The sequence below is a fragment of the Vipera berus genome (assembly GCF_964194415.1).
Source record: "Vipera berus genome assembly, chromosome: 17".
Lineage (NCBI taxonomy): Eukaryota > Metazoa > Chordata > Lepidosauria > Squamata > Viperidae > Vipera > Vipera berus.
In genome coordinates this window covers 3,971,590-3,990,293 of record NC_138220.1, presented here as the reverse complement: position 1 = coordinate 3,990,293, position 18,704 = coordinate 3,971,590, and the positions used below count along the sequence as shown (strand labels likewise).

The 18,704-nt window shown below is 46.9% G+C and overlaps 1 protein-coding gene across 3 annotated transcripts; it reads right to left on the bottom strand.

The window, feature by feature from the left end:
* Positions 1–1,718: 1,718 nt before the first annotated feature.
* Positions 1,719–18,704, bottom strand: SPSB1 (splA/ryanodine receptor domain and SOCS box containing 1). Of its 3 annotated transcripts, XM_081341339.1 has the most exons (4): positions 18,345–18,704; positions 6,622–7,395; positions 3,590–3,756; positions 1,736–1,776 (listed from the first exon to the last, which is right to left on the bottom strand). In XM_081341339.1, the coding sequence occupies exons 2-3, from the start codon at positions 7,313–7,315 to the stop codon at positions 3,629–3,631; spliced, it is 822 nt and encodes a 273-aa protein (XP_081197465.1). In that variant the 5' UTR covers positions 7,316–7,395; positions 18,345–18,704; the 3' UTR covers positions 1,736–1,776; positions 3,590–3,628. The 3 variants fall into 3 exon arrangements, with proteins under 3 accessions (XP_081197463.1, XP_081197464.1, XP_081197465.1); XM_081341337.1 differs by having other exon boundaries at positions 1,719–3,756; XM_081341338.1 differs by lacking the exon at positions 18,345–18,704 and having other exon boundaries at positions 1,719–3,756; positions 6,622–7,454.

The window sequence follows — 18,704 nt, the reverse complement described above, 5'->3', positions numbered from 1 at the left end:
AGAATCCACATTTGCAAAGTTTTCCTTTTTTTAAGTGTTGCCCTCTCCTTTTTTCTCACCCAATCTCCATGCTGTTGAGTTGCAGGGGGAAAAACACACAGGCTCTGCCCTTGGAAGGAAAAAAAAATCCAGACTATTGCAACTGCAGAGAGGTCAGAATTATTTCTCAAGGAGATATTCCACCTCCCACCCCTTTGCAGAAATGTAAAGCAGCAGATATATCTATCTATCTATCTATATCTATATCTAAAAAGGGACGCGGTGGCTCAGTGGGTTAGGACGCTGAGCTTGTCGATCAGAAGGTCGGCAGTTTGGCAGGTCGAATCCCGAGTGCCGCGTAGCAGAGCGAGCGCCTGTTACTCGTCCCAGCTTCTGCCAACCTAGCAGTTCGAAAGCACGTAAAAATGCAGGTAGAAAAATAGGGACCGCTCCGGTGGGAAGGGAACAGCGTTCTGTGCGCCTTTGGCATCTAGTCATGCCGGCCACATGACCACGGAGACGTCCTCGGACAAGCGCTGGCTCTTCGGCTTTGAAACGGAGATGAGCACCGGCCCCTAGAGTCAGAAACAACTAGCACGCATGTGCGGGGGAACCTTTACCTTTACATACACATATACACACACACACACACTTTTGTTCCTTGGGAGCTGCCATTGCTCAACCCCCGTCATTTTGGGGTCTCCGGCAATGTTGCAAGCTTGCATAAAAGCTCACACTTCCCTATACACAGGCCAGCTAATATACAACAGTTGTTGGCAAGCCTGATGCTTCCCCACATCCCCAGTCATGGGTTGCCATGGTTTTGTACATAAACACCCCACATAGCAGAGCTTGATTCTTCATGTTTTTTTGCTGGCTGTCTTGCATGTTTGGGTGTCTGGAAGGGAACACCGATAAAATATTCCTTCTCCCCCAGCCCAGCCGAAATCTTTTGCCCGGGCCTTTCGACAGCCTAAACGCAAACCACATTCCATTAAGGGCTGGAAAGGCAAAGCCTTGTACGGACTGCCAGGCAGGCTGCTTCGTAAGACAAATTCGTCTCTCTCCAAGAATCCCCCTTTTGAGTGATACCACTCTTGCAAAATATCGAAGAAAGTGGGCGGGGAAACACTTAAGGATTTTTTTTTTTAGCAGTCGCATAGAAACCAAGCAAAATATTTCTGCAAACTAGAAGGGATTTGCAGAAGAGAGCCCGGCGCCTCTCATTTTTTCTTGCAAAAATAAAATAAAAATAAAAAGTCGCTTCTTTCGAGCTCACCCATTTCCTCATTCTGGGAGTTGACAACTGGTTTTCGCCCCCATTGCTTAATACGGATTGCGGAAGCCCGTTGAGGTGAGCGAGTTCGCTTTTGCTGCAACGGTTTGCAAGCCACAATGAACACAGGCTTCGGCGTGTTAGAGCTTGGCCTGGTGGGAGAAACGGCCAGACAAACAAACCCTGGTTCCTTTGGTCCTCGGCCAGAACATCTTGGCTTTGTTCCACAAAGTAGAAGCAAATCGAATCTCAGAATGGAATGGTCAGCTTTAAGCAAACTTCCAACTCTCTTTTTTCTCTCTCTCTCTCATTTTTTCATCATTTAGTCATTGGAAAGAGCCATGTCCCCCCCCCCACTTGTCTTCAAGCAATCCAGCATCAGAGAATATTTTGTTGAAGGGAAAATGTGTCACTTTAAGATTCCTAAACCGTTGCGAGATTGACAGCCACAGACTTGCACTATTAATACATTTTTATTTTCGTTCTCTTTCGCTTTCATTGGGGTCCTAATCATCTACAATCTACAAAGGGGGAGAGAGGGGGGGGAAACCAGTGAGAGGTTTTTTTTTAAAAAAAAAAATGCACAAGCCAGACACACCAACGAAGTGGATCAAAGGAAGGGGAAATGAAATAGTCAAGATAATAAACAAAACGGATCGCATACGTGCCTGAATTTCAGTGTTGAGTGGGGGAAACGGGGGACTGAGGACAATTAAAAATGCTTGGCTATGCGCACATTAAAAAAAAAATCTTTTTTCTGTGCAATTTTAAAGTGTTCCACTTGAAAACGGTTTTGGTTTTATTCCTCGGTTTAAAAAAAAAAAAAGAGAGAAAGAGAGAGACGCGCACAAATGTCGCCTCCCAAAACTTACTTTGGCACCAGTTGTGTGCTTAAAACGAAACAAAACACAAAACAAATCAAAACCTCCTAGCCTATTTGTTTCTTCTTCATTTAAAACAAACTAACTACAGTTCCTCTCTACAGCAGCATTTCTTAAAAACATCAAGAAAAAACGAAAACAATCCAGCGGTTTTTACATTCAAAACAATGCAAAATGTGTGTGTGTGTAGACACACACACACACACACACACACACACGTACATACACACGCGCACGCCTATGTATCTATATATTAACATTTCCCCCTCCGAATTAAGAGAAGCCCCATGTACCCACACGCATCAAACAAAAAGAACACACACCTGTCGAACAATTTGGTGGAAGGGACAAAACAAAAGCCATCCCCACCTCCATTTAGGTTAATAAAATACGTGCAAAGTAAATCCCTTGGAAGGCAGTATTGAAGGTAAATGTTTTCCCCTGCTGGCTGGATCAAGGATATTTGCTTAGTTTTAAGATTATCACACATTTTGTGGGGCCATTTTTTTGCCATGCCCGGCCCAAGGCCAGGAAGTGGAAGGTGGTGTTTAGAAGTGATTGCAACCCATTTCAAGATCTGGTTCCTGGTCAGCAACTGACTTTTTAGCCTGGCTAGGTGGGATTTTAGCCTGACTGCAAAGAAGGAACCCATGGTGGAACTTGGCTTAGCTGGCTAAACCACCCCCCACCCCCCACTACAATTTAAGCCCCATTGAGCGCGAATATCTGGCACCCCAATTCCCAGCCAACTGTGCTCATGTAGCCATTCCTCCACCACCCCGTCAAGGACGGATGAAGGAAAAGGGTCCTTTCTCGCAGGAGTTTTTTTTTTCCCCTTCTATGGGCAGGTTTAGGACAATCCCTCCCTCCCAGCCTCTCCCAAAATGGTCTTTTCACTCCAAATGTTCATTTCAAGTATCTTCTCCAGCAAAAGATGGGAGGTGAGCCATGCCGCAATCAGGCCGGGCGACTTTGCAGGCGCCAAGGCACGGTGGTGAAGGCGGGATAAAATACGGCCGAGGACCAGGGCGAGAATGGGCACCTCCAGCAGTGGCTTGCTTCGTTTGTCTGAGGCCACCGCCCCATCCTCCCGGGCCAAATCCATTTCCTGCAGCCAGGTTGGGCCGATCGTCCGGTTCTTGCACCTGCGCCACCTCCAAAACGGACGCGTCGGCCTGGCTCGTCAAAACTCTACGGGACCGGCTGGCTACCTTTCACGGTTTGACGGCGAGTGGAAAACTAAACAAGGATGCAGAAAGTTTGGCTGGAACTATCAAGAAAAGGGATCTTTTCTGGAAAAATCCCACTGGGATGTGATCTTGGAAGGAAGATTTCCACCTGTAGCTTGGCCCAGGGATGGAGCGTGGAGCAGGTTTCCGGAAAAATGCACGGGAAAAGGTGAAACCCCCCCCCCCAAAGAGTTTGTCTCAATGTATCCAACACAGTTCACTACCTATAGCAAGAGTCTTGTCCTTCCGGTGTCGAGAGGGGGTCATTGGTAAAGAAGGTAATTTTTGAGAGATTTGGGCAAAGGCAGCGTCGCGATCTCACACAGTCGGTTCTTGCCCAAAGCGAGGCGCACCGAACGCCGGGAAAGGTCCATCAGCGGTAAAGGTTCAGCTAAAAAGGGAAAGAGATCCAAAATTAGCACCGTTTGCAGACCTGGAATTAAGTACAGTCCAAATTCAACCAGCCGTTTGACCGCACAGACAGGTCGAGATCTTTCAGTGAGCCCAGCTGTATACCGGATGTAATTTTTTTAAAAAAGGGACAAAGTTGGTACAGTTCACAGCAAAAACGGCTTTGCGCGTTAAGATTAAGATGGATCGCAGAGGCCAAATTCTTCATTTTAACTTGCTGGAATGAGACCGGCTCCGATCTAGGTCCGTGTTTCTCAATCTCAGCACCTTCAAAAATGTGTGGACTTCAACTCCCAAAATTCCCCAGCCCGGCCTGCAGGAGTCTGGGAGTTGCAGTCCTCACCTGTTGGAGGGGGAATTCTGGGAAATGAAGTCCGCACATTTTAAAGTTGCTGCAATTGAGACGGGCAATTGAGCAGAGTTCTTTCTGGTCTGAGAAATGCATATTATCTTTTTTTTTCTTAAATTACCCCCAATCCCTCGTGTGCTAGATCCAGAAAAACTCTTAGGTTGCCAGAGGAAGAGTCGGTCGGTCCCCTTTGGCATCCCAAATCCCCGACTTTCAAAGCGAGTTAAGATGACAGAGATGGAATAAGCTCTTTCTGGCAATTAGCTTTGTCTACAAAAGCTAATTTTGGAAATTAAGTGGAATCAGTGGGGAGGGGGGGGGAACCCAGCACAGTTGCATTGTACCAGAGACCAATTTTCACCTCTCCATTCCAGAGGAAAAAAAATCTCATCCTGTTGACTAAGTTTGGCTAAGTCATCCCACTTAAAAGCAGCACCGGCGGGGAAACGTCATAAATATCGGCAATTAAAACCTCTTTTTGCAATGACTTATTTCTCCCAGCTGCTGTTTCCTCCTCCGGCAGATTTTTTCCAAAGTCGGTTGCCAACGCCAAGCCTCAAATCATGCACGCCGACGGCTAAGCCCCGCGGGAGCAGAACACCGGGCGGCATTTCGTGTGTCAGAATTGGGCACCCAACCCAACAGGCCCGAGAGGACGGCCAGCAGTGCCAAAAAGATACTGGCCAACTCAGAAGTTCTGAATTAAGGGTTGGGGGAAAGCCCACTTGGGAATAATTCACTAACTTTTCTGACTGAAATTCTGCCTTTTTTTTTAAAAAAAAAAAACACACCTTGACCGGCTTCACTTTGCTACATAGCGTGTAGGTTGTCCCTTGGCCTATGAACACAAGGGACCACAAAGTTTCCATTGCTAAGCAAGGCAGCTGTTGAGTTTTGCTGCATTTTTCAACTTTTTTTTGCCACTTAAGGGAATCACTGAAGTTGTTAAGCAAATCATGCTGTCGTTAAGCGAATCTGGCTTCTTCCATTGACTCTGCTTGCCAGAAGACAGGTGGAGAAGAATAGAATAGAAGGAAAATAGAATAGAATAGAATAGAATAGAATAGAATAGAATAGAATAGAATAGAATAGAATAGAATAGAATAGAATAGAATAGAATAGAATAGAATAGAATAGAATAGAATAGAATAGAAGGAAAATAGAATAGAATAGAATAGAATAGAATAGAATAGAATAGAATAGAATAGAATAGAAGGAAAATAGAATAGAATAAAATAGAATAGAATAGAATAGAATAGAATAGAATAGAATAGAATAACAGAACAGAACAGAATAGAATAATGAAATGGAATAGATTAGAATAGAAATAACTTTATTGTCATTTTAAATGTACACTAATCAGCATACATTAAAATGAAATATCGTTGCATTCAGCTTTCAACCTCGGATATAACTAGGTGACCAGCTCAGCAGGCAGCCCTGAATCAGCAGGAAATGCAATGCTTTCCTGCAATTAAATAAATACAAAAACAGGCAGTATTAAGGCTGGGAAGGTCTATAAAATCTGCTTGCACCAAATCATCAATCAAGCGATTGATCGACTGATTCCCTGGCACTGCCTTTTAAGAAGCCGGCATCTGGATGCCAATCCCAAGATGCAGACCCACCCACCCACCCCAATCGCCAAATTCTCTTTTCCCAGTGTTTCCCCCCCTTGGGAGACAGGAAATCTTTTTCCCCGATCCAGGAGTTGGAGAAAACCCAGGCTGTTCCACTTTCCCTGCCAAAAATAAAAAAATAAACCCTGTTTGCAAAGGATAATAAATCCCAACTTGGGTTGCTAAGCCAGCTGAAACCCACCAAGCACCGAGCAAAATTGTGCCACACACCAGGAATCAAAGGAGAGGCACGGGAGAGGCAGACAAATGCAAAACACACACACACACACACACACACACACCAGGCAGATTCTGGAGAATTATGACTCAGCAACTAAGTCTTAAAACTCTTTTGTCATTGACAGGAATTTAGCTGTCTGGTTGCAGATAAGCCAACAGGCCCACCGGCTGCCCTATATATATAGGGCAGCTGGTGGTATATATATATTTATTTATTTTTTATATATATATTTATTTTTTATATATTTATTTTTTATATATTTATTTTTTAAATATATTTATTTTTTAAACGTCTCCTCACCCAAAAATAAATAAAAAATACCACCAATGGCAGGATTTTAAGATTTCGATTTTAAACTTGAAAATTTCAATCCATTTATTTGCTCCGTTTCCCTCTTCTCAGCAAAACCGGCTTCTTTTCTCGGCTGAAAATGGGTTTGCAACGAACACCCCCCCACCCCACCCCACCCCCCAAAAAGCACCAAGAAGCCAGAAAAATCAACCCAGCATCCCTTGCAGAGGGCTGTAAAGCACTGTGAAGCGGTCTGTAAGTCCCAAGCGTTATTGCTGCTATTGCTAATGACCCCGTACCGGAGGCCCAATTAGCACCAGGTGCCACACAAAGGAAGAGACTTACGGTCGAGGCCGTTCAAGTATCGCATCTGGATTTCACAGTGGCCCCAGACGGCGCTCACCACGGGGTGCAATTTTTTCCCTTTCAGCCCCCGAAAGGCCACACCCATGTACTGTCCGTCTACGATGAAGCTCAGGGTCCCTTCGTCCATATCCAGCACCACCAAGAACGAATCCGGCACAATGAAAGTCTCGTCGGCCTCCAGAAAAGCCGGGTAGGTCTTGCTGGCCTGGTTTTTCCCGTCGTGGTAGAGCCGGTTACGCCCCAGATCCCAGCCCCAGGACTCGAGGTTGTTCCCGATCAGGGTGGTGTAGCCCACCGAGTGCAGCGGGGCCTCGGCGGTGGCCACGCCCACCACGGCGTGGGTCCCCCGCTGCCTCATCGCCCAGGTAATCTGCCAGACGTGGAGCCCGCGGGTGTAGCCCACTTTGCCCCGGATGGCGTCGGTACTCTGGGCCACCGGATGCCGGTGGAAAGTCAACTTATTGTCCTCTTTCACGAAGACGTTGAGCGAGCGGTCGTCGTCGTTCCACGAATGGAGCAGCTGGACCTCGTAGGAGACGGACGGCATGTCCAGCAGCAGGTCCAGCCGAGGCGGCTTGCTGTAGTTCAGCCCTTGCAGCTCCTGCTTCAGCGGCCGGCACACCGGATCCCGCATGTCCACCGTTTTGATCCCCCCTGTCACTTTTTGCCCCATGATTTCAAGGACCAGGGCTGGGTGACGGTCATCCGGCGAGACCTCGCTCAGACGCGGCGGCCGGCAGCAGTCAACAGCACCTAATTGGGTGGAAAGAAAAACAAGGGATGGTTAAACATTAAAACAGGTGGCTTTGTGAGGACAGAGACTCGGGGGTGGCAGAACCACTGGGGGGGGGCAGCCAAGGAGGACAGATTCCCCCCCCCCTCCAACACACCGATCCTGGGATGAAAAGGAGAAGACAACGGCCCTTAACAGAATAGAACATCTGGCCCCAGAATCCATCGGAAGCCTCCAGATGTTCCGAGGTGAATGCCGTTCCCTGCCACGTTCCAAAGTTTATTTATTTATTTATTTAGATTTATATACCGCCCTTTCCCGAAGGACTCAGGGCGGTTTACAGGATATTTAAAAGAAAATCGATACAAAAGTTAAAACAAATTAAAAAAAAAAGATTAAATGAAACCCTGAGAAAAAAATAAAAACCCAGTTAAAATTAAAAATTAAAAAATTCTCAGCCTGGGCCAGAGAGCTCGAAGAGCCAGGTCTTCAGGTCCCGGCGGAATGAACAGAGGTCGGGGGGCAGTCCTAAGTTCTGCACTCATCACGTCGGGAAGAGGAAAGGGAAAGAGAGAAGGCTCTGGACTATGAGCCCCATCATCCCCTCCCAGGGGGACGGAGAAGGATGGCTTTCAACTGGGGGGGGAGATCCAAACTGGAGGAAGCCCCTCCCCCTTCTTTCCACGATTCCCACTTTCGTCTGGAGATGTGGTTCCATCTCCCCGTGCCACATTCTTGTACCGTGAGAAGTTTATACTGTACATACCCCCTGGCTCCCACTAAGACGCACTCTGCACATGCTTAAATACCTCTGGGAAGCAGATATAGTTTTTTTCCCAGACGAGAAGCGAGCATTTATTAGTACTGCTTTATAAAGCCTCGGTACATCCGGTTTTGGTCAACCGTATTATAAAAAAAAGATGCTGAGATTCTGGAAAGAGGGCAGAAAAAAGTAACGAAGATCATTAGTAGGAGGCTGGAGGCTAAAAGGTAAATAACACTTGCAGGAATTGGGTATGAGTTTTAGGAAAAGAAGGATTAGGGGGGGTGACATGACAGCACTGTCCCAATGTTTGAGGGGCTGCCACAAAGAAAAGGGGATCGACCGATTCTCCAAAGCAACAGAAGGAGCAACGGATGGAAACTCATCAAGGAGAGAAGCAACCTAGAACTAAGGAGGAATTTCCTGACAGTGACAACAATTAATCAGTGGAACAGCTTTTGTGGCTGCTCCATCCCTGGAGGCTTTTAAGAAGAGGCTGGACAGCCATTTGTCTGAAATGGGGTAGGGTCTCCTGCTTGCGCATTGGGTTGGACTAGAAGACCTCCAAGGTCCCTTCCCACTCCGTTATTCAACCCAGTCCCGTTGAGTAAATTTGCTTTCTAAGAAACAGGTTTTTAAAAAGCGTCTCCTGGGATAAATGCCCACTGAAGTCCTGCCAGCCGCACACCGGTTAGTCATGGAAAAAACACACACACACACACACACACAGAAAAAGAAAGAAAAACCTGGGGTGTGAATAAGGTTCTGTGTTAAGGCTTACGCAACACACACACACACACACACACACATACACACAAGAGATGTGTGTCTATAAAATCCAAGGGTGGAAAAAGTACGCTGCGGGAGCAAACGGACAACGGCTAATTTAATCCCGTGCAAGGGCATCAGTGCAGCAATCGGAAGATATTTAATCATTTATATTAAATATAAATATATATATATATTTCCCAGATCACACATTTCCGCCCCCCTAGGTTTAGTCTTTTAAAGTTTTCAAAAGGCCAAGATTGGATGAATCCAGACACACTTTTTAAATAGCCTTACACGGCATTGGAGGGATTAGATTATGAAAACGTAGCTAGTCCTCCATTTATAATAGTTCATTTAATGACCATCCAGAGTTACCAAAAGCGAGTTATATGACGGTTTTTCACACTGATGACCGTTGCTGCGTCCTCACAGTCACGTGACCAAACTTCAAGTCGCTCGGCAGCTGACTCGTATTTATGACCGTCGCAGCGTCCCGACAAGGTCACGTGATCCCCTCCCTTTTTTTGCGAACTTCTGACAATCCAAGTCAATGGGAAAGCTGGATTCACTGCGTTACTAAGTTAACCATGGCTTCATTTAACCACGGTGCCCGGAAAGCTTGTAAAATGGGGGCATTACGTTAGTAACACGATCGTTAAGGGAAGCCGGCTTCTCCGTGGACTTTCGGTTGTCAGAAGGTCGCGAAAGGGACACACACCCCCTCAGGATGCTGCAACCGTCCTAAGCACGAGTCGGTTGCCAAGCCTCCCGAATTTTGAGTATGTGGCCGCTGGGGCTGCTGCAACGTGTGTGTGAAAAATGGTGCTAAGTCACTTATTGTTGTAAGTCGAGGACTATCTGTATATTGTCACAAAGTACACAGCGATAACAACTCCTTTGCAGCAAGGAGATGTTTTGAGTGAGAACGCGCAACGAATGTAAAACAAAATATGACATACTAAGTCATAGAAAGGGGACGTGGTGGCTCAGTGGGTTAGGATGCTGAGCTTGTCGATCAGAAGGTCGGCAGTTTGGCGGGTTGAATCCCGAGTGCCGCGTAGCAGAGTGGAGTGCCTGTTACGCGTCCCAGCTTCTGCCAACCTAGCAGTTCGAAAGCACGTAAAAATGCAAGTAGAAAAACAGGGACCGCTCCGGTGGGAACAGCGTTCCGTGCGCCTTTGGCGTCTAGTCATGCCGGCCACGTGACCACGGAGACGTCCTCGGACAAGCGCTGGCTCTTCGGCTTTGAAATGGAGATGAGCACCGGCCCCTAGAGTCGGAAACGACTAGCACGCATGTGCGGGGGAACCTTTACCTTTTACCTTAAGTCATGCAAAAGCAAACTTTGTTTTTCAAAGCCCAAGAAAGAGGGGGAAAAAATCTTTCCTACTCTAGTCGTGCTGGAAAGACAAATGACAGAATTTGGGGGGGGGGCAGCCCCAGCCCAATTCAAATCTCCAGGCTGTCCTTCCCCTACACCCCAAAAAGATTAGGCAATGTTTGCTTTCTACACGCCACTTGGTCTTCCTATATTCAGAACAGGCTGTTCTTCGGAAGATGGAAAAAAAATAAAAATAAACGACTAGAACAGTCAGGAAAAAGTGCCCTGGGTTTATTACATAACTGAGCCTTTTGCAAGCTGCGTTTCCGCTAACAGAAATGCAGAATTGTTGATTCAGAGGGGAAAGATAGGCAAATTCTCCCTCGATGCTGGCTTCTCTCATAACTGGGTTTCCTCATAGCTAAGCCTGACTGAAGCAAGCCAGGACCGGCTTTTGGCTCCCACCGAGATAGCCAAGCCACGCATTCTCGGTGACCAAGCGGTTAAAACCTCGGTTACTGCAGATCCCGTCGTCAGCATTCCCAAATAAAGCTTCGGCTTGGTCCATCCAGAGCTGCTCCTCCCGTCTTGTGGCGGGGAGTTCCACCGGCCTAACGTGGCGCGACGTTTTTTTCAGTGGCTGGGGAAGCCAAGCGAGGAGAGGGTTAATGGCTGCTGAATCAGGCTGACTCACAGGCTGGTTATTTAATTCCCCGGGCAAAGCTTTGGGAAGATGCTTCAGGTCTGTTTCTCACACTCCCCGACGACGTGCCCAAGCCGCTTCCTTCCAGCAGCCCAGATCCAAATAATTATAACCAGCCAGCAAAACATCACCGATAATCAATGTTTTTAAGGATGATCTGGCAATAGCTTCCTTGAAAGGGCGGGAGCCTTCGGAGGCAGCCCAGAGGAAAAAACAAAGGGGTGTGTGTGTCTGTGTCACGCTCAGCAGGTGAGCGTGCCAAACCCACCTGGCTTATATCACTTTGAGCTTGGGATTGAAGATAACAGGTAGTTCTCAATTTACAACCACAACAAAGATCGCGGAACAAACTAGCTCCTTGCAACTGAGACATTTGAACAGGATTAAATAAATAAATAAATAAATCACACTTTAATTCCTTGCCAGGATACCTCCCAAATTCCACTGAAAATTTTAAAAAACGCACAGGCTTCTGTTCTGGACTGGCACGACAAGCTTCAGCATCCAGTAGCCCAAGAGCCCAGAATTGCCGTAAAATTAACCCTCCCAAACGGAGTTCGATTAATCCAAGATTTTCGGCAACAAATTCACAAAGGTTTTTTGGGCACTAGCCTCTTCCAGTAAAAAGCCAACTGAAAGGTGTATCCGAGAAACAACATTTAATATATCGGTGCTTTTTCTGTTAATAAAGACAGTTCCTGCTCTGGTTCAGGAGATTTCCTGGTGGCCTCCCATCCGCGCACTGACCAAATCCACTCCTGGACTCGCTAAGCCCAATAAAAAAGGTGGGTGGGCTCCAATCCTTCCTTTTGCTAATTTATTTCCAAATGTTATTTTTTCATTCCTGGCATTCACATCTCCTTTCTCCTGCCTGAATTTTAGGCACATCGGGCCTCCCAGCTGCACACCCATAGGCATCATCCCTGGCCAGATGTCGCACTACAACTCCCAAGAGACCCTGCCAGTGGCAAAGAATGCTGGGAAATGTAGGCCAGCCCCTTCCGCAGCCACCAAGCCCCTTCCTCCTTTCCAGATCTCATTATCAGTCCCTGCTAATTTTAACCTTCCCTGAACTGATCAATTTGCAACGGATTAGAAATACACCCTCTCGTTTTTTTTAAATCCCGGGGTAAGCAGCACCTCAAAACCAGCTTTTAAATCATTGACTTAACAGATAGCCCAGGATGGTTCCCCAGCCACAAAGCGAAGACTAATCGTGGGCTGGCTAAGGAATTCTGGGAATTGAAGTCCACAGCTCTTCAAGTCGCAAAATTGAGAAAACGCAGCGTAAAGCAGGGGTGGGGGGAACGATGGCCCTTTTATGACTCGTGGACTTCAACTCCCAGAATCCCTGAGCCAGCAGCCATGGTTCAGGAACTCTGGGAGTTGAAGTCCACAAGTCATAAAAGGGTCCACAGGCCCCCACTTCCCCCCAAACCTCAAGTGGTTGAACCGGATAATGTCCTAATTATTACCTCTCATTCCCCCCCCCCTTTTTTTTTTCTTTTCATTATGCAGCAATGCAGCCGGACGCCTTAGATAATTAATGGGATGCCAGTCAGGGCTCAACACTCAAAACCACATGGACAGGAGCGCCACTAATAATTATTATGATTTCCGATATCGGCTTCTCGTTTCTCAGCCAGACCGTGGCGTTTGCCTGCCCGTTCCTCCCACACACACACACAGGCGTGCGCCTTCTCGTGGCTGGACTCGCTCACGGAGATCCTGGAAGCCGTGGGAAGCTACGGCTTGCTTCCCCGTTGGCCAACTCGCAGTAAGCGTGCAAAAGGCCGCCACACCGCCGGCCCCTCGCTCTGCACCCTAGCGCACGGTCCTCAAACCCTGTTGCAGGACAGGTGTGTGGATGTGTCGTCAAACCTGATTTTTTGGCAGGCGTGTGCTTTCGTGTCTGGTGGTTTTCCTGAATATCCTATGTTAAAAATTATACACATTTCGGCAGCCCTGGTTTAACAGCGTCGCGACTTGAAAATGGCCACCTTTTCCAGTCGCTAAATGAACTGTACTTAGCAACCGCTTCATTTAACAACCAAGTTGATAGTCTCAGCTGTGTCACTAAATGAGGAATACACAGAGAGAGAGAGAGAGGGGGGGGGGAAGAGAGAGAGAGAGAGACTGCGGATGTATTTTTTCCAACACAGTAAAATGTACATAAGAGAAAAAGAAAAAAAAGGTATAAAAAATAAACCTACGAGTCATATGTTCTGCCCTCCTTTCTAGAGAATAATTCTTTTCCCCCTATCTTTTTTGGTCCTTTTTAATCTCCAAATTATCAATCTACTCTCTTCTTTCAACATAAACAATTCCACCCCCCACCTTTAAACTCAAAGCTGAACCTGGCAGCTTAACCACAAGAGTTCAGTTACATAATAAAAGAAAAGGTGTTTGCACGTCAAAAGCGGCCTTTTAACCCGTTTAGTTGCATTTTAAAAAAGGCACCAGTTATGTCACCCTCGCCAACGAGACAGACAATCCGGAGGCAAAAAAAAGAAGACAAACCTCTTGGATTTGGGTTTCCCTACATACCAGCAGAAAATCATGCAGAAGAAAATTTGGACTTAAATCAAAGGCATCCCAGTCAACCAACACTCCAAGCAGTGATTTGGGGAGGAAACCGAATAGAAGCATCTTGGTTTAATCTCCACCTGCATCGAACCGAGTTTGGGCTCTTGTTCTGAGCAAGCCAGCTCTCTGGGCACAGTTACGTACCCCCAAGGATTCAAATGTTAACACCCCCCCCAAAGCAAATGCTTATACCCTGTCTGGCTATGTAGGTCAAAATGAAGTTTCTAGTCCTTAGTATGTTTCTTATTCAATTTTTCCCCCCCTCCAAAAAAAAGTCTGTCAGAAGACTCAAAAGTTGTCTGGATGAGAACAAGGGTCTCTAAGATTCTCAGGCATTTCAGAAACAAATGGATGCAAACTTTTAAGTGGGATAGACTGCACAGAAAGAGGAGGGTTGCCATCCCAATGAGTATACGGTTTCCTGCTTGAGGGGTGGGTGGGTTGGACTAGACGACCTCCGAAGTGCCTTCAAACTCTTTATTATTTCTACAATTCATTCTCTGCTTCTTATTGTCAATGTTGCATTTCAAACCCAGGCTGCCTTTTTCTTATGCTCAAAGTGTGCGTGTGTGTGTGTGTGTGTGTGGAGGAAATTGCAGGCTGAATTTTGCTTGCAAAAGCAGGAGGATCGCCCTCTCCGTTGTTTTATTTGTTTTTCAGTCAAGCGGCTAGTCCTTAGTTGACTGCAAAGGGAATGAGTTTTTGCAAAAAAAAAAACACGCCTGGCGGAACTTCCTGTTTGGGGTGGAGCTCCGCTTCTCCCCCATTCACAAAAAAAAGAGGAAGCCGGGGGGGGGGGGGGGGGCTGGATGGAAGAAGCACCCTCCAGATTCCTAACCAAGGTTGTTTTTTTTAAATCACTGGTTCACCTTCATCTTTCAAACATGGCCAAAGACACCCAGTCAACGTGCCTAGGAAATTTCTGCCTCCCATTAGATAACAACCTTATGCTAATCGAGTTTTTCCTCAACCCAGTGATTTCCAAAGGCTGCTTTCCCACATTCCTGTTTATATCCTGACTTATTCGTCATCCAAAGGGAGTGGAATCCCCATGGATTTTTTTAGAGAAGAATCCGCCTGCTTTGCATGCAGAATTAATGCAGAATCGCAACCATAAAGTCAACAATAACGCTGGCAAATACACAGCACGGAGTTCAACGGAGGACGGCTTTGGGGTGGCTAAAAAGCTTTCCGCAAGTTTCCTAGTTTAAAGGTTACCCTCTCCCACCCCACCCTAGGTTCACAATCTTACACCCAACCACGGTTGCTAAAATCAGCTAGGATAGGGGTCTTCAAAACTTGCCCCTTTGATGACTTGTGGACTTCCGCTGCAAACCACCATTCCTAGGTTTACTCCTCAGATTCATTCAGGCTTGGTAATCCAGCCCACGTGTTCCCATTTAAATCAGGCTGGCATTCCAGCTAAAGGGCAAGATTTTGATTTTCCAGCTTGCTTTGGGGCAGGTGACCATCTGTTTGGGGGCGGAAAGGCCTGGGGCAGGGTGCAAATTACTTCTGGCTGCCAAACAGACCACGGAAACCCCCAAACCAACTACGCCAACAGCTATGCCACCTCCCAAAGCAAAAAGAAAAGAAAAAATAGCAAGCGCTCAGGCGCTATTAAAAAAAATAAAATTGCATAACCATGTTTTGATGTTATCCAACTTAACAGCAAACAGTTGAGAAAGGAAGACGACAGTAAAAAGTGGGAAAGGAGGGAAATAGCCAAATCGAATCAAAATCAATTAATAATAATAATAAGTTGGAAGGGACCTTGGAGGTCATCTAGTCCAACCCCCTGCTAAGGCAGGAAATTATTGGAACTTAAGCAAAAAAAGAGTAAAATCAGCTTGGAGGGAAGAATCTCCTTTCCTGCCTGCCTAATTTCGATTTTCGGCTGAAATTCCACCGGGTTGAACCTCAAAGGCCTGCATTATTAGTCCACTAAAATTAAAATATTTGATTCTTCCACGGAAGCTGCAACCAGGGCAAACACTGTACTAAAAACAATTGTGTGGGTTGCCAGATTTCAAGACTTCCTTTCTTTTTAAAAAAAACCAAACAAAACAAAATTATAGTTGATACATAGTCAATAAATTGGGATGCCTGGCTTAAAAATTGCACCACTTAGTGGATTATGACCAGGTTTCCCAACCTTGGCAACTTGGAGTACACCTCCCAGAATTCCCCAGCCAACATGGGGAATCCTGGGAATTGTAGTCACACACCTTCAAATTGTCAAGGTTGAGAAACCCTGCATTAGGGTGTCTACCAAATGCAATTTAGGCCACAAATAGGTCTTTTTCTACTGGACTTTGAAGCTGTTTAACTACTACACCAATAATATTTATTGTTTTCTAGATCTGTTCATTGCAGAGAGATCCAGCTGCATTTATCCCCTTTGGTTCCCCAACAGGCAAGTCCTAGAAAATAACCTAGCAAAGTCCACATAGTCCCTAAACTAGAGTTTTTATCCACCCCAAACCAGAATGCGTTATTTGCCAACCTGGATTTGCAGGATATTTTGCCAGCCCATCCTCTGCAAAGAAACTGGGCATTTAAACCCATGTTTCGGTTCTAAAAGGAGATCGTCCACACCCTGCGTGGCAACATTCCAGTTGCCTTGAGCTGCAGGACTGCAGCCCCCATCATTCCCTGCCACCCAATGTCCTCTTGAGGACACAGCTTAGTTCTGCAGCATGAAGATCAAATCCACCCTTCATTTCCCCAGCTCCTATCAAACAGGATAGAAGCCAGCCCAGGGCAGAGGCTCATACAGAGAGGCAACGGGGACGCTCTCCCTACAACACTGCATTGTTTGGACCTCAGAGAATGTGACGGCAGCCAATGATGGCTCGCATAGCTGCGTTTGTAAACCATGGCTTAGCATGCTTCAGGAACTAACTTAATTCAGAGTTTCTTGTTGATAAACATTGGTGGTTCCTGACCTATATTTCAAATCCTTCTTTGCTTATGAAGAGGGCAGTTTTCTTCCATCTGTAGGAACACGCAGAGGAGAATCCCACTGGCTGGGAATGATGGGAACTGTAGTATACAAGGGAATCCAGCAAAAGACAGGCATATAAATGTAATAACTTGCAAGAAAAAAACTACTTGTGTAAATCCCACCCATCGTAAAAATATAAGAAATAAGAAAATATTTGGAACTCAAAAACATGTTTTAAAATAGAAGTCAGGTTTGGTCATCACAGCAAACCATTGTCGGAGAAGCAGAACTGGCTAGATTTAAAACACACACACACACACACAGTGTTTCTGAATAGGTGACAGTCAGTGGGGCCCACCCATTACACAAAGCCACGGCTTCTTTTCAATCATCATTTGACAAATAAGCCAAGATAGGCTCCCAGCTGTTTTTTAACATGGTTTATTGAATAAATCATAATGAATATGCTCCCAAATTAGCAACTAGCTCCGCAAGCTTCACATTTAAAGATACAAAGTGTTTGTACTTTGCCTTTCTAAAACAAAAAGTCTGTAGTGGCCTACCTTACAAGGTTATTGTACTGGACAAGGCAAGCTGCTATAAATCAGCTGGCCAAGCCATGACAAATATGGGTGAGGCTGGTTTAAATGGCCGGCCTGCTACTTCCTATCTTAGTCACTGATATATTTATGCAGCCCTGAAAAAGCTAATTATTAGCAGAAACTGTGGTCATACCTTAAACGGGTACCAGCTCAATTTCAAACATTCCATGTGTTTAAAAATGTCTGAATGGCTTTGAAATACTCCCTTATCAGTCCCAGCGGGAACTCAACCAGAGGTGCAACAGGCAAGTTTTGAACTCTCTTCTTCGCCAATAAGGCAAACGAGCTTTTCGCTCAACAAACAGCAAGAAATTTGGCTGTTTTCACAGGCCCTAAAACGCGCTCGCCGCAAAAGAAAGAAAGGGGAGGTTTAGCTCGCCGTCCTTAAAAACTTTCCAGAGCCCAAGTGTGGAATTTGTGCAGAATTTTCAAACCGCTGCACCTCTGCACAATATCTCTTCTCCATCCCTGGATTAGCACAACCCGCAATCCCAAGTCAGGGAGATCAAACCTGGCTGGCTTTAGCCCCTATGGTTTGTTCCTCCTCTGGCTTAGCGTCCAATGGTTGTGTGAACCCTAGATTGAGTTAACTTTGTAATATCACACATTTCCTCCTCCCCCCCCCCACCCACACACACCATGCCACCCCTAACAGTGTGCAGGTGAAAACCAGAAAGATGCGCCGCTGATTCAAACCTGGGAAACATTCCAAGGTTTTGGGAACGGGGCAGAAGCGCTCCCCCTTCCCCCACAGGCCTACCTTGCAAGGTTGGCAGGCCTCGCCCTCTTCTACCCCCCCCTCCCCGCCGCGGAGCGTCATTTGTAGGAATGCGCTTTGAACGCTGCCAAAGCGAAGTAGGCGCGCAGCTCAGTCGCTCCCCGAAAGAGATCACTTATCCCCTCCAGGGTGACTAGAATAGGGACCTTGGAGGTCTTCTAGTCCAGCCCTCTGCTCAAGCAGGAGAACCTACACAATCTCAGATTGGGGGGTGGGGGTGGGGGAAAGAAATTGTTGATTGCTAATTGTTAATTCACCCCCCCTCCTCGCCAGATCTCGTTCTCCTCCCCACCACCCCACCCCTGCTCACAAGATCACCCCTTCCCCAATTCCCTCCCCCGCAAAACGAGATGACGCTCTCTCTCTCTCTCTCTCTCTCTCTCTCTCTCTCTCTCTCTCTCTGTCCACCCCCCCAACCCAACTTAATCCGGATCAGAGAGAGAGAGAAGGATGCAAAGCGAAGTGGAGCCCCCGGGAGTTTTTTTTTTTTTTGCTCACCTCCGCGCCAGCTGCATTACCCTCCTCTCCGGCCGCCTTCACCGGCCTCGGGCCCGACGCGCAGAAGATGTAATCCCGAACGCGCGACGCGCGAGTCGTGAGAACGCGGCGGCGGCTACAGCTGATCGGCCCCGCGGCTCGCCCGCAGGCCGGAGTCCGCCGCGGGGGCGCCGAGCGCTCTAATAGCGGCGCGTCGCATCACATGAGCCTTGAACCCGCCCCGCCCGGCCTCCGCTCCTCCTCTTAAGGGCGACCGGGTGAAACACACACACACACACACACACACACGCACGCACGCACATGCACAAAAACACACCTGAGCACCCGCCCCCCCCCCGCCTGCAAAGCACACACACACAC

Coding starts and splice junctions, on each gene's coding strand:
- SPSB1 (XM_081341337.1), bottom strand. CDS start 7,315: ATGGGGCAAAAAGTGACAGGGGGGATCAAAACGGTGGACATGCGGGAT. Junction 3,757..6,621: donor ATACTTGAACGGCCTCGACC/GTAAGTCTCTTC, acceptor TTCCCTTTTTAG/CTGAACCTTTACCGCTGATG.